The 20,038-nt window shown below is 35.6% G+C and overlaps 6 protein-coding genes across 6 annotated transcripts in view; 1 reads left to right on the top strand and 5 right to left on the bottom strand.

Annotated features, from left to right (window-relative positions):
- LOC136809399 (tetratricopeptide repeat protein 33-like) overlaps positions 1 to 20,038 on the bottom strand; it is a 47,140-nt gene that overhangs the window by 24,386 nt on the left and 2,716 nt on the right. The window lies entirely within an intron of this gene.
- LOC136809380 (vesicular glutamate transporter 1-like) lies at positions 562 to 7,994 on the bottom strand. The gene is made up of 10 exons (XM_067065905.1): positions 7,559 to 7,994; positions 7,242 to 7,275; positions 6,844 to 7,043; positions 6,499 to 6,586; positions 6,013 to 6,108; positions 5,298 to 5,422; positions 4,376 to 4,525; positions 1,941 to 2,067; positions 1,372 to 1,610; positions 562 to 876 (listed from the first exon to the last, which is right to left on the bottom strand). Exons 1-10 carry the CDS (start codon positions 7,775 to 7,777, stop codon positions 658 to 660), a joined length of 1,497 nt encoding a protein of 498 aa, XP_066922006.1. The 5' UTR covers positions 7,778 to 7,994; the 3' UTR covers positions 562 to 657.
- LOC136809551 (uncharacterized) lies at positions 8,488 to 11,239 on the bottom strand. The gene is made up of 4 exons (XM_067066090.1): positions 11,076 to 11,239; positions 10,824 to 10,892; positions 10,312 to 10,517; positions 8,488 to 9,383 (listed from the first exon to the last, which is right to left on the bottom strand). The coding sequence occupies exons 1-4, from the start codon at positions 11,180 to 11,182 to the stop codon at positions 8,782 to 8,784; spliced, it is 984 nt and encodes a 327-aa protein (XP_066922191.1). The 5' UTR covers positions 11,183 to 11,239; the 3' UTR covers positions 8,488 to 8,781.
- LOC136809379 (myosin light chain 6B-like) lies at positions 12,886 to 14,992 on the top strand. Its single transcript, XM_067065904.1, has 2 exons — positions 12,886 to 13,120; positions 14,307 to 14,992. The coding sequence occupies exons 1-2, from the start codon at positions 12,971 to 12,973 to the stop codon at positions 14,712 to 14,714; spliced, it is 558 nt and encodes a 185-aa protein (XP_066922005.1). The 5' UTR covers positions 12,886 to 12,970; the 3' UTR covers positions 14,715 to 14,992.
- LOC136809378 (myosin light chain 6B-like) lies at positions 15,463 to 16,598 on the bottom strand. The gene is made up of 2 exons (XM_067065903.1): positions 16,442 to 16,598; positions 15,463 to 16,142 (listed from the first exon to the last, which is right to left on the bottom strand). Exons 1-2 carry the CDS (start codon positions 16,475 to 16,477, stop codon positions 15,735 to 15,737), a joined length of 444 nt encoding a protein of 147 aa, XP_066922004.1. The 5' UTR covers positions 16,478 to 16,598; the 3' UTR covers positions 15,463 to 15,734.
- LOC136809400 (myosin, light chain 1, alkali; skeletal, fast-like) lies at positions 16,984 to 18,077 on the bottom strand. Its single transcript, XM_067065927.1, has 2 exons — positions 17,943 to 18,077; positions 16,984 to 17,657 (listed from the first exon to the last, which is right to left on the bottom strand). The coding sequence occupies exons 1-2, from the start codon at positions 17,979 to 17,981 to the stop codon at positions 17,250 to 17,252; spliced, it is 447 nt and encodes a 148-aa protein (XP_066922028.1). The 5' UTR covers positions 17,982 to 18,077; the 3' UTR covers positions 16,984 to 17,249.

Raw genomic sequence — 20,038 nt, 5'->3', positions numbered from 1 at the left:
CTATCCATCAGCTAACTAAATGATTATAGGCTAATTTTCTGATAATGAAGTTCTGCTGAATCGACAAAAAGCCCGATTTTCTTACCCTGCGCATGCGCACGCATGCGCAGTACCAAAAAGTGGAACATTTCCTAAACCAAAATTGACCCAAAGTCAAATAAAAAATTATGAGATCAAAAGATGCAAGTCATGAGCATTTCTCTGACAATGAGAAGCCATGTATTCCTTAGAGAAGACGCGACTATTTATATTTCGTCAGAAATCGAGGTTTTTATCGATTTTCGGCTAAATAGCTTTTATATAAAATAGTCTAAATAGCCTATGATAGGCTAATCAGCCTATGATAGTCTAATTTGAAGGTGTTCTTGACTGACAGTGTTATTGTTTAAGTTTAAAAACTGGTGGTAACGCCCGGTGTTTTCCGGGTGTTTCCGTATAAAAGATTACGTCATAAATATCAAGAATTTTGTTACAAAACATATCTTTAGTATCTTAAATAATTCGATTCCTTTAAAAGTAAGAAATTAACGAGGGTGTAAACCATGTCAGCATGATATTCCAATCTGATTTCCCTCGACAATAAAATATAAAGCTCCTTTCTTTCCTCAAAAAGGAAAGGATAAAAAAGGATCAGGAAAATTCTAAACTATAATAATATCATTTTTCTATTTCATCATTTTTGACCTCGTCATTTGGAGGGCTAGTCCTTTCATCTTCTTCACCTTTCTCGATTCTCTCATATTCAGCATCGCAATCATCACCAACTTCTTCCACAAATGGTTGCGCTTCACCAGAACCAAGGATGGCAAACAATATTCCACCAGTGATGGAAACTGTCGCCAGAATGTAAAATATTACGATCCACTCGTCATTCGTCTACAAAGAAAAGAAATGGATATTATGAAATTTCAAACTTGCATAACGAGCATATTCAAAATATAAATCCAGCAAGCTGATAAGAATAAATTTTGGTCTAACTTGGGATATGCAGTTGATATTACACCAAACTATTAACTGAAACAAACTTGAAGAACGGTTTTCCAAATCGTTGGTTTCTTTGTGTTTAGTTCAGGCCAAAAATTAGAATTTTTTGGTCAACTATTTCAAATTTGCTAAAGAGATGTGGCAAAAATAACGACGTGATTTGGTTGTTCAGCCAGAACAATCAATATCACATTGCTTTCTACTTTAAAGCGAAAGCGACTGGATTCTAATGTTCATGTTTAAAATTGACGTTTGATTTTGGGTAGATCTTTTAACTGAACTTTAGAGCCTTTAGAGTGAATAGATGTCAGCGCGAAGAAACCGGAATCTGCTCAGAGACTAGGAATTTACATTGCGATTCGGTGGTAATACAATAACATCACTTACTCCCTCTTTCGTTATAACACCGACCATTCCTGGTCCGATGAACCCGGTTACCGATGCTAAGGAGTTTGATATCCCGATAATAGTGGATCCGTATTTCGGCGAAACATCCATTGCGTTGACCATGAATCCACTGAATGCAAAACCGAAGAATGCAACGGAAAGACACATGACCGCAACTGTCCCGGATGATGACACAATATATCCGGAAATGACCAAAAGAACACCGGACAGTATGGATCCTGTTAAAAGAGAAGATGATATAAGATATGTCAATGTTTCTTGTAATGCAGTAATTGAACTAGCCTTGTGAAATAATTTAGTCGTCTGGGAAGGAAAGTGATTTAACACAACAAATTAACACAGGATCTTCAAATTTAGCTAAATTCCACATAATATTAAAACGGAAAAAAAAACTTTTTTATACTTCCCTATGACGGAGGAACTTTGAGCACTGTAAGTATCCACAGTACTAGGTCTTTCAGGGTTTAGTTGCAAAACAACTAGCAAGCAGTTGCAGCAATCAGTAAACGGTAAACGGGTAAAAGTAAATATTTATGTCTTAAACGTACCCGAATTGAAGAAGAGTTTTCTGATGAGACCCACATTGAGATGTCTACGTAATTTATCAGAAACATATCCACATAATGTGATCATAACCGTCATACAAAACCATGGCAACGCCGATAACATACCAGTCTAAAAAATCAAAAGAAAGAAATTATATTTCAACTTCTTAGCAATCATTTTGTCTATGAAATTATCATAATTCCTTTTCAGACCTAAATTCAATATTTTCACTTATTCTGACTTTCACTTTAAAGAGAATATACTACACTTTTTTTCATAAGAACAAACTACATAGGAACATAAGGTTTGGGTGGCCGAACTATCAAGAACAAGTTAAGAATATTTAGACAAATAAGACTTTGAGGGCCCTAAAACATCCGATTTCTTAGAGAAATAAGGACGATAAGAATATTTTTGCGCCCGTCAAAGGCGCCTTAATGAGGAGTACCTAGGGAAAATCTCACGATTCAGTTTTCCGGCTCGATTATTCATGTTTGTTCTCGATCATTCATTTTTTATTTTATGTTTTTTTTAGGCATGTTAATGTTAACAAAGACAAGAGCCTTGCTCGATTAAACTACTTTTCGTAGTATTTCCCCGATTTCCTATCTTTCTTCCGATCGGATTCATTAAAAGGTTATTCAAGATGGCTACCGAAGCGATAGTGTTTTTGATCATTTGCATGCTGGCATTGCAAGTTTCATCTTTTTGAATTAGCTCTAACTTGGCAAATTAATTCTTGCATCAGGGACATGCTTTTTTGCATCGTGTAAAGACTTTATTTGCTCTAGTTTTCGTTGATTTTTATGAACTATTTTTTACCAAAAGTGAGACTTATTTTTTGCTTTGTTTTGGTTTGTTGTTATGATTCCATGACATTCCATGATGATGCGATGGTTGATTGCAATAAAAAACATATTTTCCTGTTGGGCTTGGAGAAAGTTATGGATGGATTATTGGATGAAGTATCCTAACGTATACATTTCCTATGTAAATGTAATGAAGAAGAAGAGAGAAGTAATTTTCACCAAATATGGCGGCTTTTACTGCAATTGAAGACGATAATGTGATGAACAATATTCGATGAACTTTTAGATCGTATACTGGAATTTCATTAAGTAAGATGAAAGTATCTTTCAACAAATTATGGACAAAAATCCAGACGGTGCGATTATCGATTTGCAATTGATGCATTGGAGTTTTTTCACCGCTGCTGCGATTTGATATTTAAGACGATGATGCGATAGATGATTTGATGAACTTTTAGATCATTTATTATCATAAAGTGTTACTGGGATTTGATTAAGTAAGACCAAAGTATTTTTCAACAAATTATGGACAAAAATCCAGACGTTGCGATTATTAATTATTGTGATTGCGATTGATTGATGCATGGGTTGGGCGGCAATCGAAAATATGTTCCGTTCGCGTCAAAAATCTTCTTAAAATTGAGTCGGTCGGTCGGTAGTAAATTTAGTCGGTTTTTTTGGAAAATGGTTTCAAAGTATATATAGTTATTAATATTTATTCGTTCGCTTGATGAAAAATTCCGACAATTTTCTGACTCGTCTGACTAGGAATTTTTGTCTGCCAAGTTGGTCAGTCGGCTGACGCGAACGGAACATATTTTTGATTGTCGCCTTGGAGTTTTTCACCAAACTGCGATTTGATATTGAAGACGATGGATGATTTGATGAACTTTTGGATCATTTATTATGATAAAGTGTTACTGGAATTTGATTAAGCAAGACCAAAGTATTTTTCAACAAATTATGGACAAAATCCAGTTCTTGTGGTTATTAATTGCGATTGCGATTGATGCATGGGTTTGAGTTTTTCACCACTGCGATTTGCTATTGAAGACAATGGGTGGTTTGATGAACTTTTAGATCATTTATTATGATAAAGTGTTACTGGAATTTGATTTAAGTAAGACCAAAGTATTTTTCAACAAATTATGGACAAAAATCCAGATGGTGCGATTATTGATTATGATTGATAAATAATCAATTATGACTAAATATCGATTGCAGTCGATCAGTATCAATTTAAGTACATTACGTCATATTGTTTTGTTTTTACACATTTTCCTTGCAGTTCTTATAAATAAAACTTAAAAAAGCAAATTTTATTGCAACTTTCTGACTCATTTAACATGTCATTGAAATGGTTTACAGAAACTGTAATTATTTGGGCCTCCTGCTTTTTGTTTCCTTGGTTATCACTAACCGACGTCAGTTTCCCAGAAAAACATTGCTACGGGCGCATCATAGCCTTGGCTATTAGCTAGTTAGTCTTTATGCTCAAAAAGTTAATAACATCCGAAGGCCTCAAAATGTTTTACTGTTCTTAAAAAAACATGTATTGTAGGCCTCTACGAATCGTAATAAGACCGAAAAAAGTTTTTGTAAACACTGAATCACAAATCGCATCTCACCGTGGCAACAGCATAATTATGCACATCCCTCAAGAAAAGGGGCATGGTAATGAGTAAGGTATAATAACTGAAATCAAAAGTGAAATTGGCAATGATGACGGCGAATACAGCTTTGTTCTTCAATATGCTACACCATGGAATCACATCGTCCTGTAGAAAACAAAAAGATTAGTTATTGGAGACAAGGCGTTGTGTTTTACAACTTTTCAAGATTATTGAACTTAGTTATTTTATTTGATCCAATATGTTTGGGAAGTGATTTTTTACAGTGATAAATAATGATGGATGCAATCAAATTCAAGAAGTTTTTGTTTCTTCCTTCGATAAAAAGAGGCGTATACATTTAAATTTTCGGGCCAGGCCTAGGACCAGGTCAGGACCAGGGGTTGGTTAGCTATAGCTAATTCTATAAAAATTTCTTTGATTACCCTACTGATATTATACCATATTTATGGTTGTTGGAGCAAGAGGGCTATCGTTTGCCATGGTTTGATTATTTAAAAAGCTTTTACTTTAAGAGATAATGAAAAAAGTCTGCTAATTTGAGCCCTCGGGCCTTAGCAAGTTGGTTGCTTATAAAAAATGCACAACAATGAATTATATAATATGGTTTGACCCCCGGGGGTGCGGCACTCAAGGTAAACGACCTACCGTACGTGCGGCCCTTTAGGGTCGTTTTTCCAAGCTTCCCAAAGTACACTGTAAGGGTCGATATCAGCAAAGATGAGGAAAAGGCACTCAAAGTAATGTTTGAAAAAAAATCTGACCAAAAAATTATCAAAAATTTTCATGAAAATGTTTCAAATTTTCTCTGCACTGTAAGGGTCCAATTTTAAAGGCCTAATTTTTGGCCACACACACGGTCGTTTTTGAATCCAGTCCCCCCCCCTGGGACCAAGGAATGAGATGCACAGTTTCTCACCTCGGACGAATATTGTGATAATTGATCCATCAATGCTAGTTCTTGTTTACTTATCGTTTTATGTTCTAAAGGACTTTCTGCTGCAAGGATGTACCACGCAAAACACCACAAGAATCCACCAGCACCTGAAAGAAAGATAGTCAACAAAAATTGAAATGATACGCCTTTTCTCTAGCTGGCTACCCGAAGGTAGGGGAGGGCGCCACTCCTTTTCCTGGATTTCTCCACTTATCCTTGATCCATCTCTTTAATTGCTGAGCTTCAAGCAGAGAGGCATCAAGTAACATTTTGGAAAGCTTTGGTTTAACCCGGCTGGGGATCGAGCCCACAACCTTGCGTACCGTAGCTGGATGCTCTTGTCTTCATGCTACGGCCGCTAGGTATAGCTACTGCCAGTGGCAGACCTGAAGGGGTTCAAAATTTATGACTATGAATGTTGTTTTTAGCTGTAGATGATTTTAGCAATAGATTTAAGCAATACTCATTATAAGGAAACTAAGACCTTAACCCCCCCCCACCCCCTTCAGATCCGCAACAAACTGCTGTCACTTTTAGGTAAACATTTAGCTACTGCACGTATAAAAGAACATGTTATCTAGAGGCCTGTTGAAATCATCAATCATCCTATCGAAAGTCATCCTACATCGTCATCAGTGATTGGAATTTGAATAAAGGATAATTTTAACTCAAAAACATCTACTTGTCAATATCTTACCAACTACGTAAAACACTGACGGCCAGCCGCCAGCGAATCCGTATTGTGAAAGGATTCCGGAGATAGGATATGCAGTCAGCATCCCTGATGAAAGACCTGAAAATTGAAATAAAATGAAAATGAATTCAAAAGACGTCAAACCATTTTTTGAAATGATGGAAGCATTTACCTCGGAAACTTACCTCTCACATTTGTGAGTTTATGTCTCTACCCTTTTGAGGATGGCGGAGTTACTAAAACGATTCGGATCAATCAGTAGTTATGACCCGCAAGATCGAGGACGGTAAAAGTGTTGATTTTGCGTTGTACTCAGTTGAGCAAGACCAGGAAAAGCTCCATACCTAAACTCGCTATTATGTCACAGTTCAGGGTTTAACCAGACTTGAGTGTTCTACTCAGCTAATATAAGTGGTATCACAGATAAACATGGAGTGCAAGCATTATATAATTCCTTGAATAAAAATCAATGCGGAAAAGAAAACTTACCGGAGACGGATATAGAGACGAGGCTTGCTTTCTCTTTCATTGGAGCCCATTTCCCCCACATAAAGTGGTTGCCAGGTAACACAAAACCCTAAAAATAAACAATGCAACGTGAAATGAAAATCGTGTACAGGCTGGGCCAAAAGTAAAGAAAACTATTATGTATGCTTCAGTTGACGGCTAATCATTGGGAGAGTGGGCAAGCTCAAAACAATCTCTTATCATAACTTAAACTTCGAATAAATCATCCTCTGACAATCATAAAGAGATCATTTTTTAGCAATACTAAATCTTTAGCAAGGAATTGAAGTTGGGGCTTCTCTGAATCAAAAAAATGTAGCAACTCACCAACAGCAAACCTTGTAAGACACGTGATGCAAAGAAGAGCGAATCAGAGAAACGGACAATGAACGGGATGAGCACGTGGATAACAGATGCAGACGCCATAGAGAACAACAAAACGTTTTTCCCGCCAAATTTCATACACAGGTATCCAGTTGGAATTTGTGTGAAAAAATATCCGTAGAAGAATGCACCCAAAAGCATGCCTGAAAAAATAAGATAAAAATGCATTCTGGGATTGTAAATCGAATCAACGTTAAAGCAGGGTTGAGCTTAACATTTCTTCAAACTGGTCTGTTAAATGTACGAATTTAGCCAAGCTCCATTTACTATCATTGTCCCAAAATCGCTGTTAAGGTGTCATTCAAGCAGAGGTTACAATAAACGTTATCAAAAAATGTTACCTTTCTTTTCTGAATCCCAATCAAATTCTGCTTCCTATAAATCATAAAAAATAAAAATAAAAATATTCTATTCCATGATAAGAGTTTCTAGACTGGAAATACTTAATGGTTGAACCGTTGAATAAAAGTTAAAAGATCAGAATAATAATGCCTAAAGGAATTTGGGTTCTATTAACTAAACGGCCGTAAAATTAGACTATTCAGGTCCTTACATACAGTGCAAGCTAAAAATCGAACTTAGATGATAATTGACTTCGTCTGCTTTGAAAACCGACCTGCTCTGGGTTCTACATTTCAGTTAAAAGAGCGATGCATACCTGGTCTACCCATTGGTCTCCGTCCCAAAATTTGGTTGTACTTGACATGGCTACTATAGCAACACTCAAACATGACCGTTGACAGTTCATAAGCATACAAATTGAAAATAACAATACCGCCATGATATAACGCCGTGGAATATAAAACCCCTTCTGTTCAGTCTTCTTGTGTTTAAGATCCTCAAGGGACTGTCCTAAATGGTCCTTTAAATTTTCCATATTTTACGTAACCGATACTTATCGTGTCGAAATTCGATCAATCCGAGGCCAAAATACGTCATGCCTCCATCTAACAAATCATGTATCTTCTTGTAAAAATATCAAATATGAAATTGCTATTTTCCTCCGATTCATTCCTTAAAAAACATCAGTGATTTTGGTGACCTTTTACCGGAACAATGTCAATTCTCCTAATTTTTCTCAAAGCAGCGTGCTTAGAATTTTTGAATTCGAGAGATCATTAAAGTGTTCGAATTCATCCAAGCGTATCAAACAAAGGAGGAACAAAAGAGACAAAAAATTCAAGCGTTTTTCTAATGTTGTATTGGACTACTCAGGCTTTTTTTGAATGTTTCGTGAAAAAATTAAACTCATTTTGGGTATATTTTTGTTTTGATTTGATGGTTTGTTTGGTTTGCTTTGTGTTTTTGAGAACAGCTAAATAAAACAGGTTTCAAACGCCAGATAAAACCTGTTTCAAATGTTCGAACGTATTAATTCGAACGCCGGCTGTTGTTTTTGAAAGGTTCTATAGGTGAGTTGGGATATGGTTTACGCTAAAATGTAACCGTAAATAGAATTTGCGTATGAGTTCCCAACTACCAGAAAATTCCATCTCATTGCTGCACCCAAAAATTTACTTCTACAACGTCTACTGTACCCCAATTTCTGTCAGCAGCAGGCACAAAAATTTCAATGCATGTGGTTTAGCGAGAAATAATTAGCATGTTATTAATTAAGGAAAACTTTGTACAAAGAAATAAATTCAAAAAATAATGCTTACAATACTATACAATAAATTTCAAAAATTTAATTTAATAAATACAGGTCAATTATCGAATTTCTGTTTCATTCCATAAGAAAGAATGGCAATATTTTCTATAATATTTAATTTTACAGACTTATCATGAATAAACCTTCCGATCACAAATCTATATGAAACGAGTTGTTTATTCAATGTGTCAATTTCTGATGCCAATTTTCGGACATTGTCCGGTAAAAAATCATTTATTGGTCAAATCAATATAATCATTGTCATAGTCTTTGTCATCATATTCAGCATATTCGACACCATTATCCAATGTGATTGGTTGATGAGGAGTCGAACGTACCGCTATTTTCTGTCCCTCCTTTGTCACAATTTTCATACCGTCATTCGGGATCTCATAATGACTCTCTTGAGAAGGTTTATTTACATTTTTCATAGAATCAGACATGATTTCGTAATGGTTCAAACTCTTGTCTTTACTGCCTTTTTGAGCAGGAGGCCCGTTGTTGATTTCCGTGTAAAGCCTATCCCGGTCTACATTCAGTGTTGCGTACGACCGATCTATAGTTCCACCGGAGATATTGAGTTCCGCATAATTATTGTTTTGTTTGATACTTGGTTTCTGATGTTGGATGGTTGGAATTTGTTTATCTTTTGGTGGAGTGACTTTCCAGCAACATAATTTCTTGATTTTGCAAAATATTATAAGAAGGATTGTACAAAGGAGAATGATAACTCCACATGCAACTCCAAGTCCAATGTAAAGAACTGTTTTTGACTGGTCTTCTATTGAATCATCGTTCTGTTTTTGACGCACTGGAAACGATGTAGTTCTTCCTGTAAAAAATATAGTGCCATAGAATAATATGCTACATTATGGGCGAAGCGGCATGCTGGATGGACGTGCTATGTACGTTGACAGGACATAGTGTTTGCTAGTGTTTGAATATAAGTGGTTGATTTAATATTATTGTCATGGTTGTACTTGCATATCAAGTGGCAGATCTGAAACAGGTTCAAAATTTGTGAGGAAATATTGCTTTCCATATAGGAATATGAATGAAACAAACACTCCCCGCCATAAATTTTGAACCCGCCTCAGATCCGCCACTAATATCTGCACAATTATTATTCTGCTTGGAAAAAATTACGCAAATACTTTATTCAAGCGTGTTCAAAGCCTCGGTTCAAAATTACTGGAGAACCCTCCATTTAGAAAGTTAGTTGTCAGAAATTTCTGACATTTACTTTCCCCCTATATTCTTTTCTCAAGGTGCTTTACTTAGCTTAGAATTTGTGAGAAAACACTGAAGGCTTAAAATGATTTAGTGACAGAAGGGACACCCAAAGCGTGACAAACATAACGCCGAGTACTCAAAAATGATTTTCTCCAGAAAAGAAACATGCATCTCTTCAAATAGGCCCATTAGAAGAATCTGTCTCGGAGCTCCATAGGGTTATATAAGCAACTTCAACTTTGACAAAAATAAACAACTCCATGTTCCGTGTTTGAAAATTTGTTATAAAAGCTAAGGGCTCTATGATTTTGAAGCTAGGAGTGAAATCCAAGTGGTCAAAAGAGGATGGGTTACAAACTAGGGATCTACTGTTCGAATTCCCGCTCCTTCAAATGTTCCGTTCAGTTCACTGACAGCCGAGGCCGCTGGCCTTAGACCCCGTGAGAACAATCGATAGACTGCCTTTAAGTCCTAGATTACTGGGATATCCACGTCAGATGTAGATTCTATCTATCTAGTATACATACGTTTTATCGGCGTTCGTCTCAGTTTTCTCTTGGTGGTTCTAATATTGGTTGTTTTCTTTGGAGGCGTAGTTGAGTTTCTAGCAGGTAGCTTTGATGAAGGCTTCACAATTGTAGCGGATGGCTTTCTTCTTGTGGTGGGAAGACGTATTTTGTATGCTCGCCAACAATATGTTAACAAGCTTCTGATTGATGTTGTTATCTTTGTCCTGAATGTTGGGAGAAAAAAATGAAACTTTTTTTGTACTTATATTAGCAAACACCCTTTTTAAAGCCACTATACTACAAAAAATGCAATGCTTTTCCTAGCTGTTTTGACACAGCTGGCTTTGTTAAGATTTATCATTTTGAGAACATATAAGACCGTACATTTCCTGACATGACTTTAACCCCCTTAAAATGGGTAGAAACCCCACTTTAACCCAGATTTGATGACTAATGATTTCTTACTTAACAAAGTATTAATCGGAATATGTGGCAAATGATCATGTAATATTGTGTAATCTTGTGCTTACCCAGGTCCATATCGCTTCACCAGTATCCAGCATTTTGCTTTTGTCGGTTTTGCAGATGGTGTGTTGTAACTAATAAAAAAAAAAGATATCAGTACGTCTAAATATCATAGGTCAGTAGAATTCTTAGATTCTGAGAAATTGTAAAAGACAGTAAAAGTTTGTTAAAATTTATGCGAGAATTCGGTTCAACTTTTCTAAGAGTGAACAATAAAATTCAATGGCGTTTCGAATGAATTAAAAAATGAATTTTACCTTTTAGCATTTGCTGGCCTAAAATTCCACAAAGAAAACAGCACAAGAAAAACCAACATCCATTTCATACTCATTTTTTCGAAATCATCAATCAGATATGGTTTCATGAAATTATTTAAGTGAAACTCTTGTGCAGTACTATTACATCAATTTGTTAATTCCATAACCAACATAATTTTCGACACTTTTCATCAAAAAGACGGAACGCTAGAGATATTTTAATGACCAGAAAATGCGATACAAACGACCACTTGTTTCAGTTAGTGTTTCATCTTTTTTTATAAGAAACCAAAAATTATGATGACTCTCGAGATGAACAGACAGGTTTCGAAAATGAATCATCTGACAATGGTTTTCAGGCAATTTTTGTACTTCCAAACTTTTCGTCAATCTAAAGTTAGGTTTACTGACGGTTGTTTGCCTGCAAGCAAACCCGATATCAACGGAAATTTGAATATTATTTGCCGTATGTTATACGTGAGTCAGATACAGTCTGGTGTGAAACAGCAGACGGTTTGGTTGTGAGGTTGTTAGAGTTCCAAAGAAAAGAATCAATGTCGCTATAAAAGTTGGGATATTTCTAATAAAAAAATGTAGAGTAATTTGTATTAGGATGACGAAGCTTACTGTTGACTATTTCCCTATCTGTTATAGCATTTTCTATATGCCAATACAGCAGAAGGAAACATCAAAAGAGATAATTGCTCATTAATTAAATGTAATTTAGCTTAGAAAAACAATTCGTATTTTACGTATGACCTAATTTTAGTAATTTCAATAATCGAAGCTCGTTAATTTTGAACAGTACCGTATACTTTTGTTATTTAAAAAACTAGACAAACTTTCGTTATGAATTTCCACACCATATATAGACACAGTGTCTTTTTTTACACCAGTTTGAAGAAAATCTGGCCTGAAAATCTGACCTTTTTTCACTAGCAAAGGACATGCTTATTTTTGATAACGTATTCTATTTCTCAGTGGTATGGTTTCTCGAAATCACAGACTCACTCTGGTAAAAGATTAGTTTCAGTGATTTGAATAAATGTTGTTACATGCCCAAAATCAAAAAGAAGTAATAAAAATTTCATATTAGGTGACTAAAAAAAATCGGGGATGGATATCGTCCAAATCAAGAAGGAGTTCCAACCACAGATATCTTTAAAGCCCGAAGGGCTAGATAGGCAACTTTAAGCTTTCTCCAGCAAAAAAAAGTGAAGCAAAAATTTGACTTTTTAAATTTCGTGCCGATGGATAGGATCTAGCATTTTAATTGTTTTCGGAGCGCGAGATAAAAAAAAATAGGCGGTAAACGCTATTTCACATCTCTCAAACCGGTGAAATTGCATATTTTAGTCACGTGACTTTGGTAGGAAATCCTTCCAAACATAGGCTTCACTTTTCGATAAAAGCCGCAAATCTAGCCCTTCGGGCTTTACAGATCTGTGGCTCCAACCAATATAGTATTAAAGCAGAAACAGTGTGTATGAGTTCTACATCTGGACAAAAAGACAAAAATAGAAACAACACCAAAATATCAAACAAAACCAAAGACAAAATCAGACATTCAAATCTGGGATAATCACTTCAAAAAATCTTTGAGAAGTCTTTTTCTCAAAATGTCTGTTTTTCATCTAACACATTCCTTAAGTATTTGGAGTCTCCATTATTGATTCCAAACCCAAATTTGATTTCCTGTCACGGGGGTTAAAATATAACGTTAAAGCTTAAGAGTTTGGTGAAAGATACCCCCGTCTGTTGAGGTAGTAGTTTTGACAGGTTACAGTATAAGGGTTAATAAGTTTGTTGGTTTTGTCTGTTAAGTTCGAAGTTGGGTGTAGCACTCAAGAGAGTTAGAAAGGTTTGAACAGAAGTGAGAAACTTTGTGTTGCAAAATGCCAGAGAAGAAGGATCCCAAGAAGAAGGAAGCCAAACCAAAGGCTGTAGAGGCGCCAAAAGAAGAGGCACCAAAAGAAGCGGCTCCACCACCACCAGCTGAAACACAACAAATCTCATTGACTGATGAACAATTGGAAGAATTGAGGGTCAGTATTTATGATTTGTTTATGGGTCTTTATCTATGTTTTCTTCCTGGGGGAGGGCACTTACGGGACGTACCGCTGGTCAGGGTCCCTTTTTTAGGCTCTGAAGTTATCTGACAGAAATTCATTAAGTTTCAAGATGAGTATCTGACAGGGTCGACTTTTAGTTATTTTACACAATTCTCAGGGTGAAAATAAGAAAATTTTTCATTCTCACAGGGTTCCAAATTTATCAAATATTCGTATCTGACACTCGATCTTGATAATGGACAATAGATCTGATTTGAAGTGAAGGGAAGGGAGATGAATCATTTCAGGAGCTGGTTTCGAAACCAGATATTGATAAAGATTTTGGTATAAGCCTCTGGCTGAGCCTACGGTGTCTGATGAGCATAGCCAAAACTATTGTGAGAACGTGAAATGAATTCGAAAGAGACTCGCAGCTTTGAAATTTATGTCTTATATACCGGGTGACCCACGAAAAAGTTCGGACGTTTCTCGGCGTCTTGAGGCCGAACAAATGTCCCAAAGTGCTCGGAATTTTGGTATTTAAAAAGTAGATATCCTAACTTAAAATTTGAGCTATCACTTTTTAAATTTAACCAACTAGTTCTCTACTTATGACCTTTTAAACTCTAAATTCACTTTTCGGAAAGTGTAAAAAACACGTAAAAAAGAGGTATTAAATTAATGCAATCAATTAGAAAATCTCTTATAAATTGACTTATTTAACGAGTTTTATGACATTAATGATTATTAAAAACACCTTTTAAAGTAGTTTTTGTTTAAACCAAGACTAGTTTTTATCAAAATTGGCACTTTCAAGGAATTTTCTCAAAAACTGTATATCAAAAACGTCTAAAAATACCTAATTTGATACCCCTTTTTTACCTGTTTTTTACACTTTCCGAAAAGTGAATTTTGAGTTTAAAAGCTCATAACTAGGGAACTTGTGCGTCAAATTTAAAAAGTGATAGCTCAAATTTTAAGTTAGGATATCTACTTTTTAAATACCAAAATTCCGAGCACTTTGGGACATTTGTTCGGCCTCAAGACGCCGAGAAACGTCCGAACTTTTTCGTGGGTCACCCGGTATGAATCTCTCCTTTTAACAAAGGAGCAAGTTTTCTTGAACCCCTACTGGTAAGTTTAGAGAAAAAATAAACTGTTAAACATATTTTCGTTATAGGATGCCTTCACTCTCTTTGACAAAGTTGGAGACGACAAAGTGTGTCATTCACAAATTATTGATATTTTACGATCCCTCAAACTCAACCCTCTTACTTGTGACGTCGAAAAAGTCATCAAAGATTCTGGCTTAGAAGGAGTTCGTGTCGACTTCCCAACTTTCGCTAGCATTTACGAGCAATTCAAGAAACGCAAGACTCTTGCAAACTATGATGATATGATTGAAATGTTCAAATGTTTTGATCGTGAAGGAACAAAAATGGTTTTTGGAGGTGAATTTCGAATGGTTTTGGTCAATATGGGAGATACTATGAATGATGAACAACTTGAGAAAATGATCGCACCCAGTGAAAATGCTGATGGATATATCCCTTACGAATCACTATTGGAGTTTGTGTTATCCAAATAAATGGAAAACACTTTATAAACCCTACTTTATTTACACCGTTACAAACAATCTTTTTTCCATTTATACTATCGCATAGATAGTTCATAAATATTATTGAGGTGGATTTTTTTGTGGGAAGAGTTACTCCCACTAAAGTTGGCACATGAAGCCAGATGCCGAAGTTTCAAGCTCAAAGTCTAGATTTATAAATATTTCAATGTTTTTATATATTTTGTAGACTATTTTTCTCTGATTATAATTATTAGCAATGCAAATACTTTTAGTCCGTTCAAAAATAAGGATATATTTTTTATTTATTCAAAAAAACTTTCAGAGAAAAAGAACGGGGTCATATTTTCCGCCTACGCAGACAAAAAAGAACAAGGACATGTTTCCACCTGAAAAACCTTGATAGCACAAGAAGGTCAATAAAATTACCTGAAAAATGTAATGGACTCTTTAGAAAATAGGAAGTGCTTCATATAAGAGTTTTATTCCAGATTTACTAAGGGTTGCAGTAACAGATGTTTTGCAGAGTTATACATTTTCTAAGGAAATACTGTCCGTGCTATTCGCTTGCCAACTTTTAGTCATGAATTTTTGCCACTTTTAGGGTGGAAATTGGAAGATTTTTCAATTTTCGTTGTGACAGGGTCACCATTTTACCAAAAATTCATATCTGACAGCAGCACGTCCCCGTCGGCGGTCATGGTCAGTGCCTCCCGGGCTTAGGCTTAACAAGAGTTAAAACAAAAAAGAAAGCGATGTATTTGGTTGAACATTATCTATATTTTGATCAAATCATTTTAAGACATATATGCGTGCGTTAAATACCTTTTTATCAGGTAGAAATAAATACACCAAATTGTCAATACAAGGGCCAGATATGCATTGACTCAATCATGTATTAATGACTCCCTTTACAGCGTGTACAAAGAAAATTCTCATAGTTCCATATAAATTACAATTTTTCAGCCACAGGGCTCTTATTTTAGGCATTTCAGATTAAAGGTTTTTGAGCACGGAATTTTGGTGCTTCATTTACTTTGCCAAAACAAAGTCCAATAGTGATTCGTATGGGATATATCCATCAGCATTTTCATTGGGTGCGATCATTTTTTCAATCTGTTCCTGGTTCATATTATCACCCATATTGACCAAAACCATTCGAAATTCACCTCCGAAAACCATTTTACTTCCTTCACGATCAAAACATTTGAACATTTCAATCATGTCATCATAGTTTGCAATCGAAGGTCTTTTCTTGAATTGTTCGTAAATGCTAGCGAAAGTTGGGAAATCGACACGATTGCCTTCTAAGCCAGAATCTTTGATGACTTTTTCAACATCGCAGGTCAGCGGGTTTAGTTTAAGTGATCGTAAAATGTCGATGATTTGTACACTCTCGACTTTGTCATCTCCCTTCTTGTCGAAAAGTGTGAAAGCGTCCTAAAAAATTGAAAGTAGTTGATTTCCTAAAATGCAGCGGGCAAAAATGGGTGTCAGGAATCGAGGAATTTAAGAAAAATACCTCAAAAGGCCGGAGTTTCGAAGATCTGGGCCGCACATACCCGACATCTGCCAACTCTGGTGAGGCGTTGCCTTACACATTACTTGAGCAATATTAAAAAGTATGCCAGTTGACTCTTCTTAAGATAACCGCAAAATGAGAGTTATGAGACATAGAAGATATAACCAAACCACACTCACATAAATAGAAACTTATATCTCAAATCTTCAAAACTTACTTTCAGCTCCTCCAATTGATCATCAGTAAGAGACATTATGCTCAATTTCTTCTCTTCTTCCAAGCTTTCCTTAGCAAGTTGGAATTTCTTCTCCTCTACGGCTTTCCTTCATAAGTTTGAGTATACTTAAATTTTGACAAAGTCAACATGCATCGGCGGCATTTTAAATCTTTATATCTTAAAACAGCTTCCGGCACTACCCAGATCCCCCGTGAAAAATTTCAATAGGCGGGGGTAAAAACCATCGCATTCAAGACTAAATCATAAAACATTTGACCCCCTGAAGAGGAAATAAATTCCTGGTAAACTGGAGGTTTCCAGAAATCAAATTCAAAGTCTAATAAATGCATTTATAAAAACAGGCTGTCATTATTTCTCATTTTCGAAAATCTTAAGGAGATAATCCTCTACGTTTAGCTGTAGTTAAGTCTTCTTCGCACTTTAAAGTCAAGCTTCTTAAGTGTGCTCTCATGACAAAGAGCTTACAGATTATGTCATGTTAGAAAAACAAAAAAGGGGCGAGACAAAAAAATTAAATAAAATTTTAACAGATGTTAGCCTCTTGTTGGAACTCAGCTCTAGTTTTCTTTTCCACAAATTTATCAGTGGCCTATCTTACAACAAAATATAATATTGGTATAATAAAATTACAATATTTTTGCATAAATTTGATGAAAATAAAATAGCTTTAAACAAAAAATTTCAACTCCAGAAGAGTAGTCCTTTTGTTCTTTGAAAGTTTATGAAATTGTCCCTTTTTGAATGAGAATTCAGATGTTATTTCTAGTCTAGTTAAGTCCATATTAATTTATTTTGACATAACGAAATCCAAGAGAGTTTCGTAAGGGATGTAGCCTTCTGCATTTTCACTGGGTGAAACCATAGTATCGATTTCTGGCTCACTCATTTTATCACCCATATTGAGTAAAATTTGTCTGAATTCACCTCCAAAGACGGTCTTTGAACTGTCACGATCGAACGTTTTGAACATTTCGATTAAATCATCACGGTTAGCGATTGATGGCCGTTTCTTGAATTGCTCGTAAATGCTAGCGAAAGTAGCGAAGTCGACACGAGTGCCTTCTAAGCCGGAATCTTTGATGACTTTTTCGACATCTGTCGTGAGTGGGTTGAGTTTGAGTGATCGCAAGACGTCGATGATTTGACTAAACTCAACTTTATCGTCGCCTTTTTTGTCGAAAAGTGTGAAAGCGTCCTAAAACAATAGAAACGTAGGGATATACTCGAAACTAAAATGTTTTTATTTATTCACAAAAGAAACACGTTTGATTAGATTTCTTAAGTAGGCCTGGTCTTCAGCCTGTCAGGATGCTCAAAGGATTGCGAAAAGAATTCAGCGAAGGTTTTTCCCAATTCCAGAAAATAAACAGTCTCAAGAAAAGAAAACCTGATCGATGTGGGTATTCCCTCGGGATGTGAGGCCACGTTTACTGCCTTACAAGTCATCTCACGAAAAAAGACAAATAATGGTCACACTTACTCTCAATTCTTCGAGTTGATCATCAGTGATTTCGCTCATCTTGTGAAGTAGAAGAAAAAATAACGAAGGAATTCTCTCAAAAAGTAATTCTGGTGTGAGCGCTAATATGCAACTGAAGATAAGGAAGGGCGATGGCTCAGTTTAAATACTTAAAACTGCTAATCATTAAATGGCTAAGCAACTGTTATTGAATGGCTAAGTAAGCTCTTAGGCGAGCCAAACAATGGCTTGTACAAAAGGGTTTAGTACCATGAGCCATAGAAGGCTTATTGAGACGGAAAGTTTCGTTTCAATGGACTTTTGCTTAAGCTTATTCCTTCTCTAGAGATCTTAAAACGTGACGTCTTAAAAGGTAAAATCAAAAAGAAAACACTTAAGACGCAAACCTAATGGGCTAATTCCGAAAGAATTTGAGGTCTGGATTTACGCCCTCGTTTTACTGACCACCCTGGATTTTCACCCTCATTTTACTGACCACCCTGGATTTTCACCCTCATTTTACTGACCACCCTCGATTTCTATACTCGAAAACCAGACCCTTCTTAGACCACCCTGGACGTCACTCCTCCTCAACATAGGGGTACAGACCATTTCTAGAATAGCCCAATATATCAAACCACTTTTGATGTTTAGGGGTTGATTAACTGATTATTCCTTGGTCCCTAGTAAACACTTCAGAATGACAACATCGAAAATATCAAAATCAATTTGAATCAAAATTCATACGGATGACCAATTATTCAAATATCATCACAAAACAACGTTTTCCCATTAGTTACAGTTAACGTATAGAAAGGAACATTTTGGAAATTGTGAGTGAAATAGGTTTTTTAACCATAGTTGTTTGTGAATTTTTGGCTTGGTAAGGGCTATGGCTATGTTTTAAAAAATGGCTGCTTAAGACATTGCTGAGCTATGGAAATATTAATTTCACCAATTGTGTTATAATTGATGTAAAAGTTACAGCTCAAGCTAAAAAAGCTCAAAAGCTTAAAGAAAAAGTTGAAAAGATTTGTGTGCGTTGGTCTGTCGAATATTAACAGAAATGATATATCACACAAAGTCCTTATAAGGAGATGACCAAATATGGAGTCATTAAGATTGATCAGCCCTTTCTCAAAATGAAAACTTTGCACATCTGTTCATTATCTCGATGAACTTGTCATCACAAAATTTATACGTGTCACATCATAAAATTTACATTAGTAATGAAAGATATTCTAAGTTAAGAGAATTTTTAATGTTTAAATCCAGAATTCTAATGCTCATATGACATTTTTTGAGCTCGTATAACCAGAAAATTTAAGGAGACATTTTATGAAGCCGTTTTCGACTGGAACGTCAATCGACTAAATACACTTTTTTTTATAAGAAACAGTAGTTTTAGGCTCAGGGTAGGCTTAATTATTTTAAAATTTCCAGGCTTAAATGTCCTTACGATGTTCTTAAAACGCTTAGTTTCTTTTACATAAAATCTTAAAATCTGTTAAAATCAGAACTTTCTTTAAGTGATTTCTGAAATCTTAGGCCGAGGATTGTACTTGAGTACTTGGTACTATTTGTTCTTGGGTTCCGGCCAATTTTCAGCTTCGTGTTCTTATAAAATTATTCTTATAAAGAAAATTGTGCATCTCTTTGGAAAATTGCAGTAAAAAAAATTGAATATCGGAAAAAATATTATTGCTACTGTTTTCGAAAACCCGCGAAGCTTCTGATTGGTCAAACGCTGAAATTCGATTGTAATGTCACGTGACCTAGGTAGGATTTCCTACCTAACCTCGACACACTTTTCAGCAAGAGCACAACATCTAGCCCTCCTTTGGGCACAAATCTATTTGTACGATTCTTTTGAATCGATCGAGTTCGATTAATCATTGGTCAAATTTGATTGGTTCGATAAATCGTCGCTCAAATTTGGTTGAATTCAATTGTCGAAAAAATTCGATTGATCATGAATCGAATAAACCTTATTACATGAATATATAAGTATGGAAGCATTTAACGGCCTTGAAATTAACACGAATCACAAATTGACACGAATGAGCAGGTTTATGAGTAAACCTTCAAAAATTAACGGGGATTTTATTAACACGAGA

The sequence above is a fragment of the Clytia hemisphaerica genome, unplaced genomic scaffold (assembly GCF_902728285.1).
Source record: "Clytia hemisphaerica strain Z4C2 unplaced genomic scaffold, Clytia hemisphaerica genome assembly, whole genome shotgun sequence".
Taxonomy (NCBI): domain Eukaryota; kingdom Metazoa; phylum Cnidaria; class Hydrozoa; order Leptothecata; family Clytiidae; genus Clytia; species Clytia hemisphaerica.
Note: the sequence above shows the minus strand (reverse complement) of the source record. Positions and strands in the feature narration are given on the sequence as shown.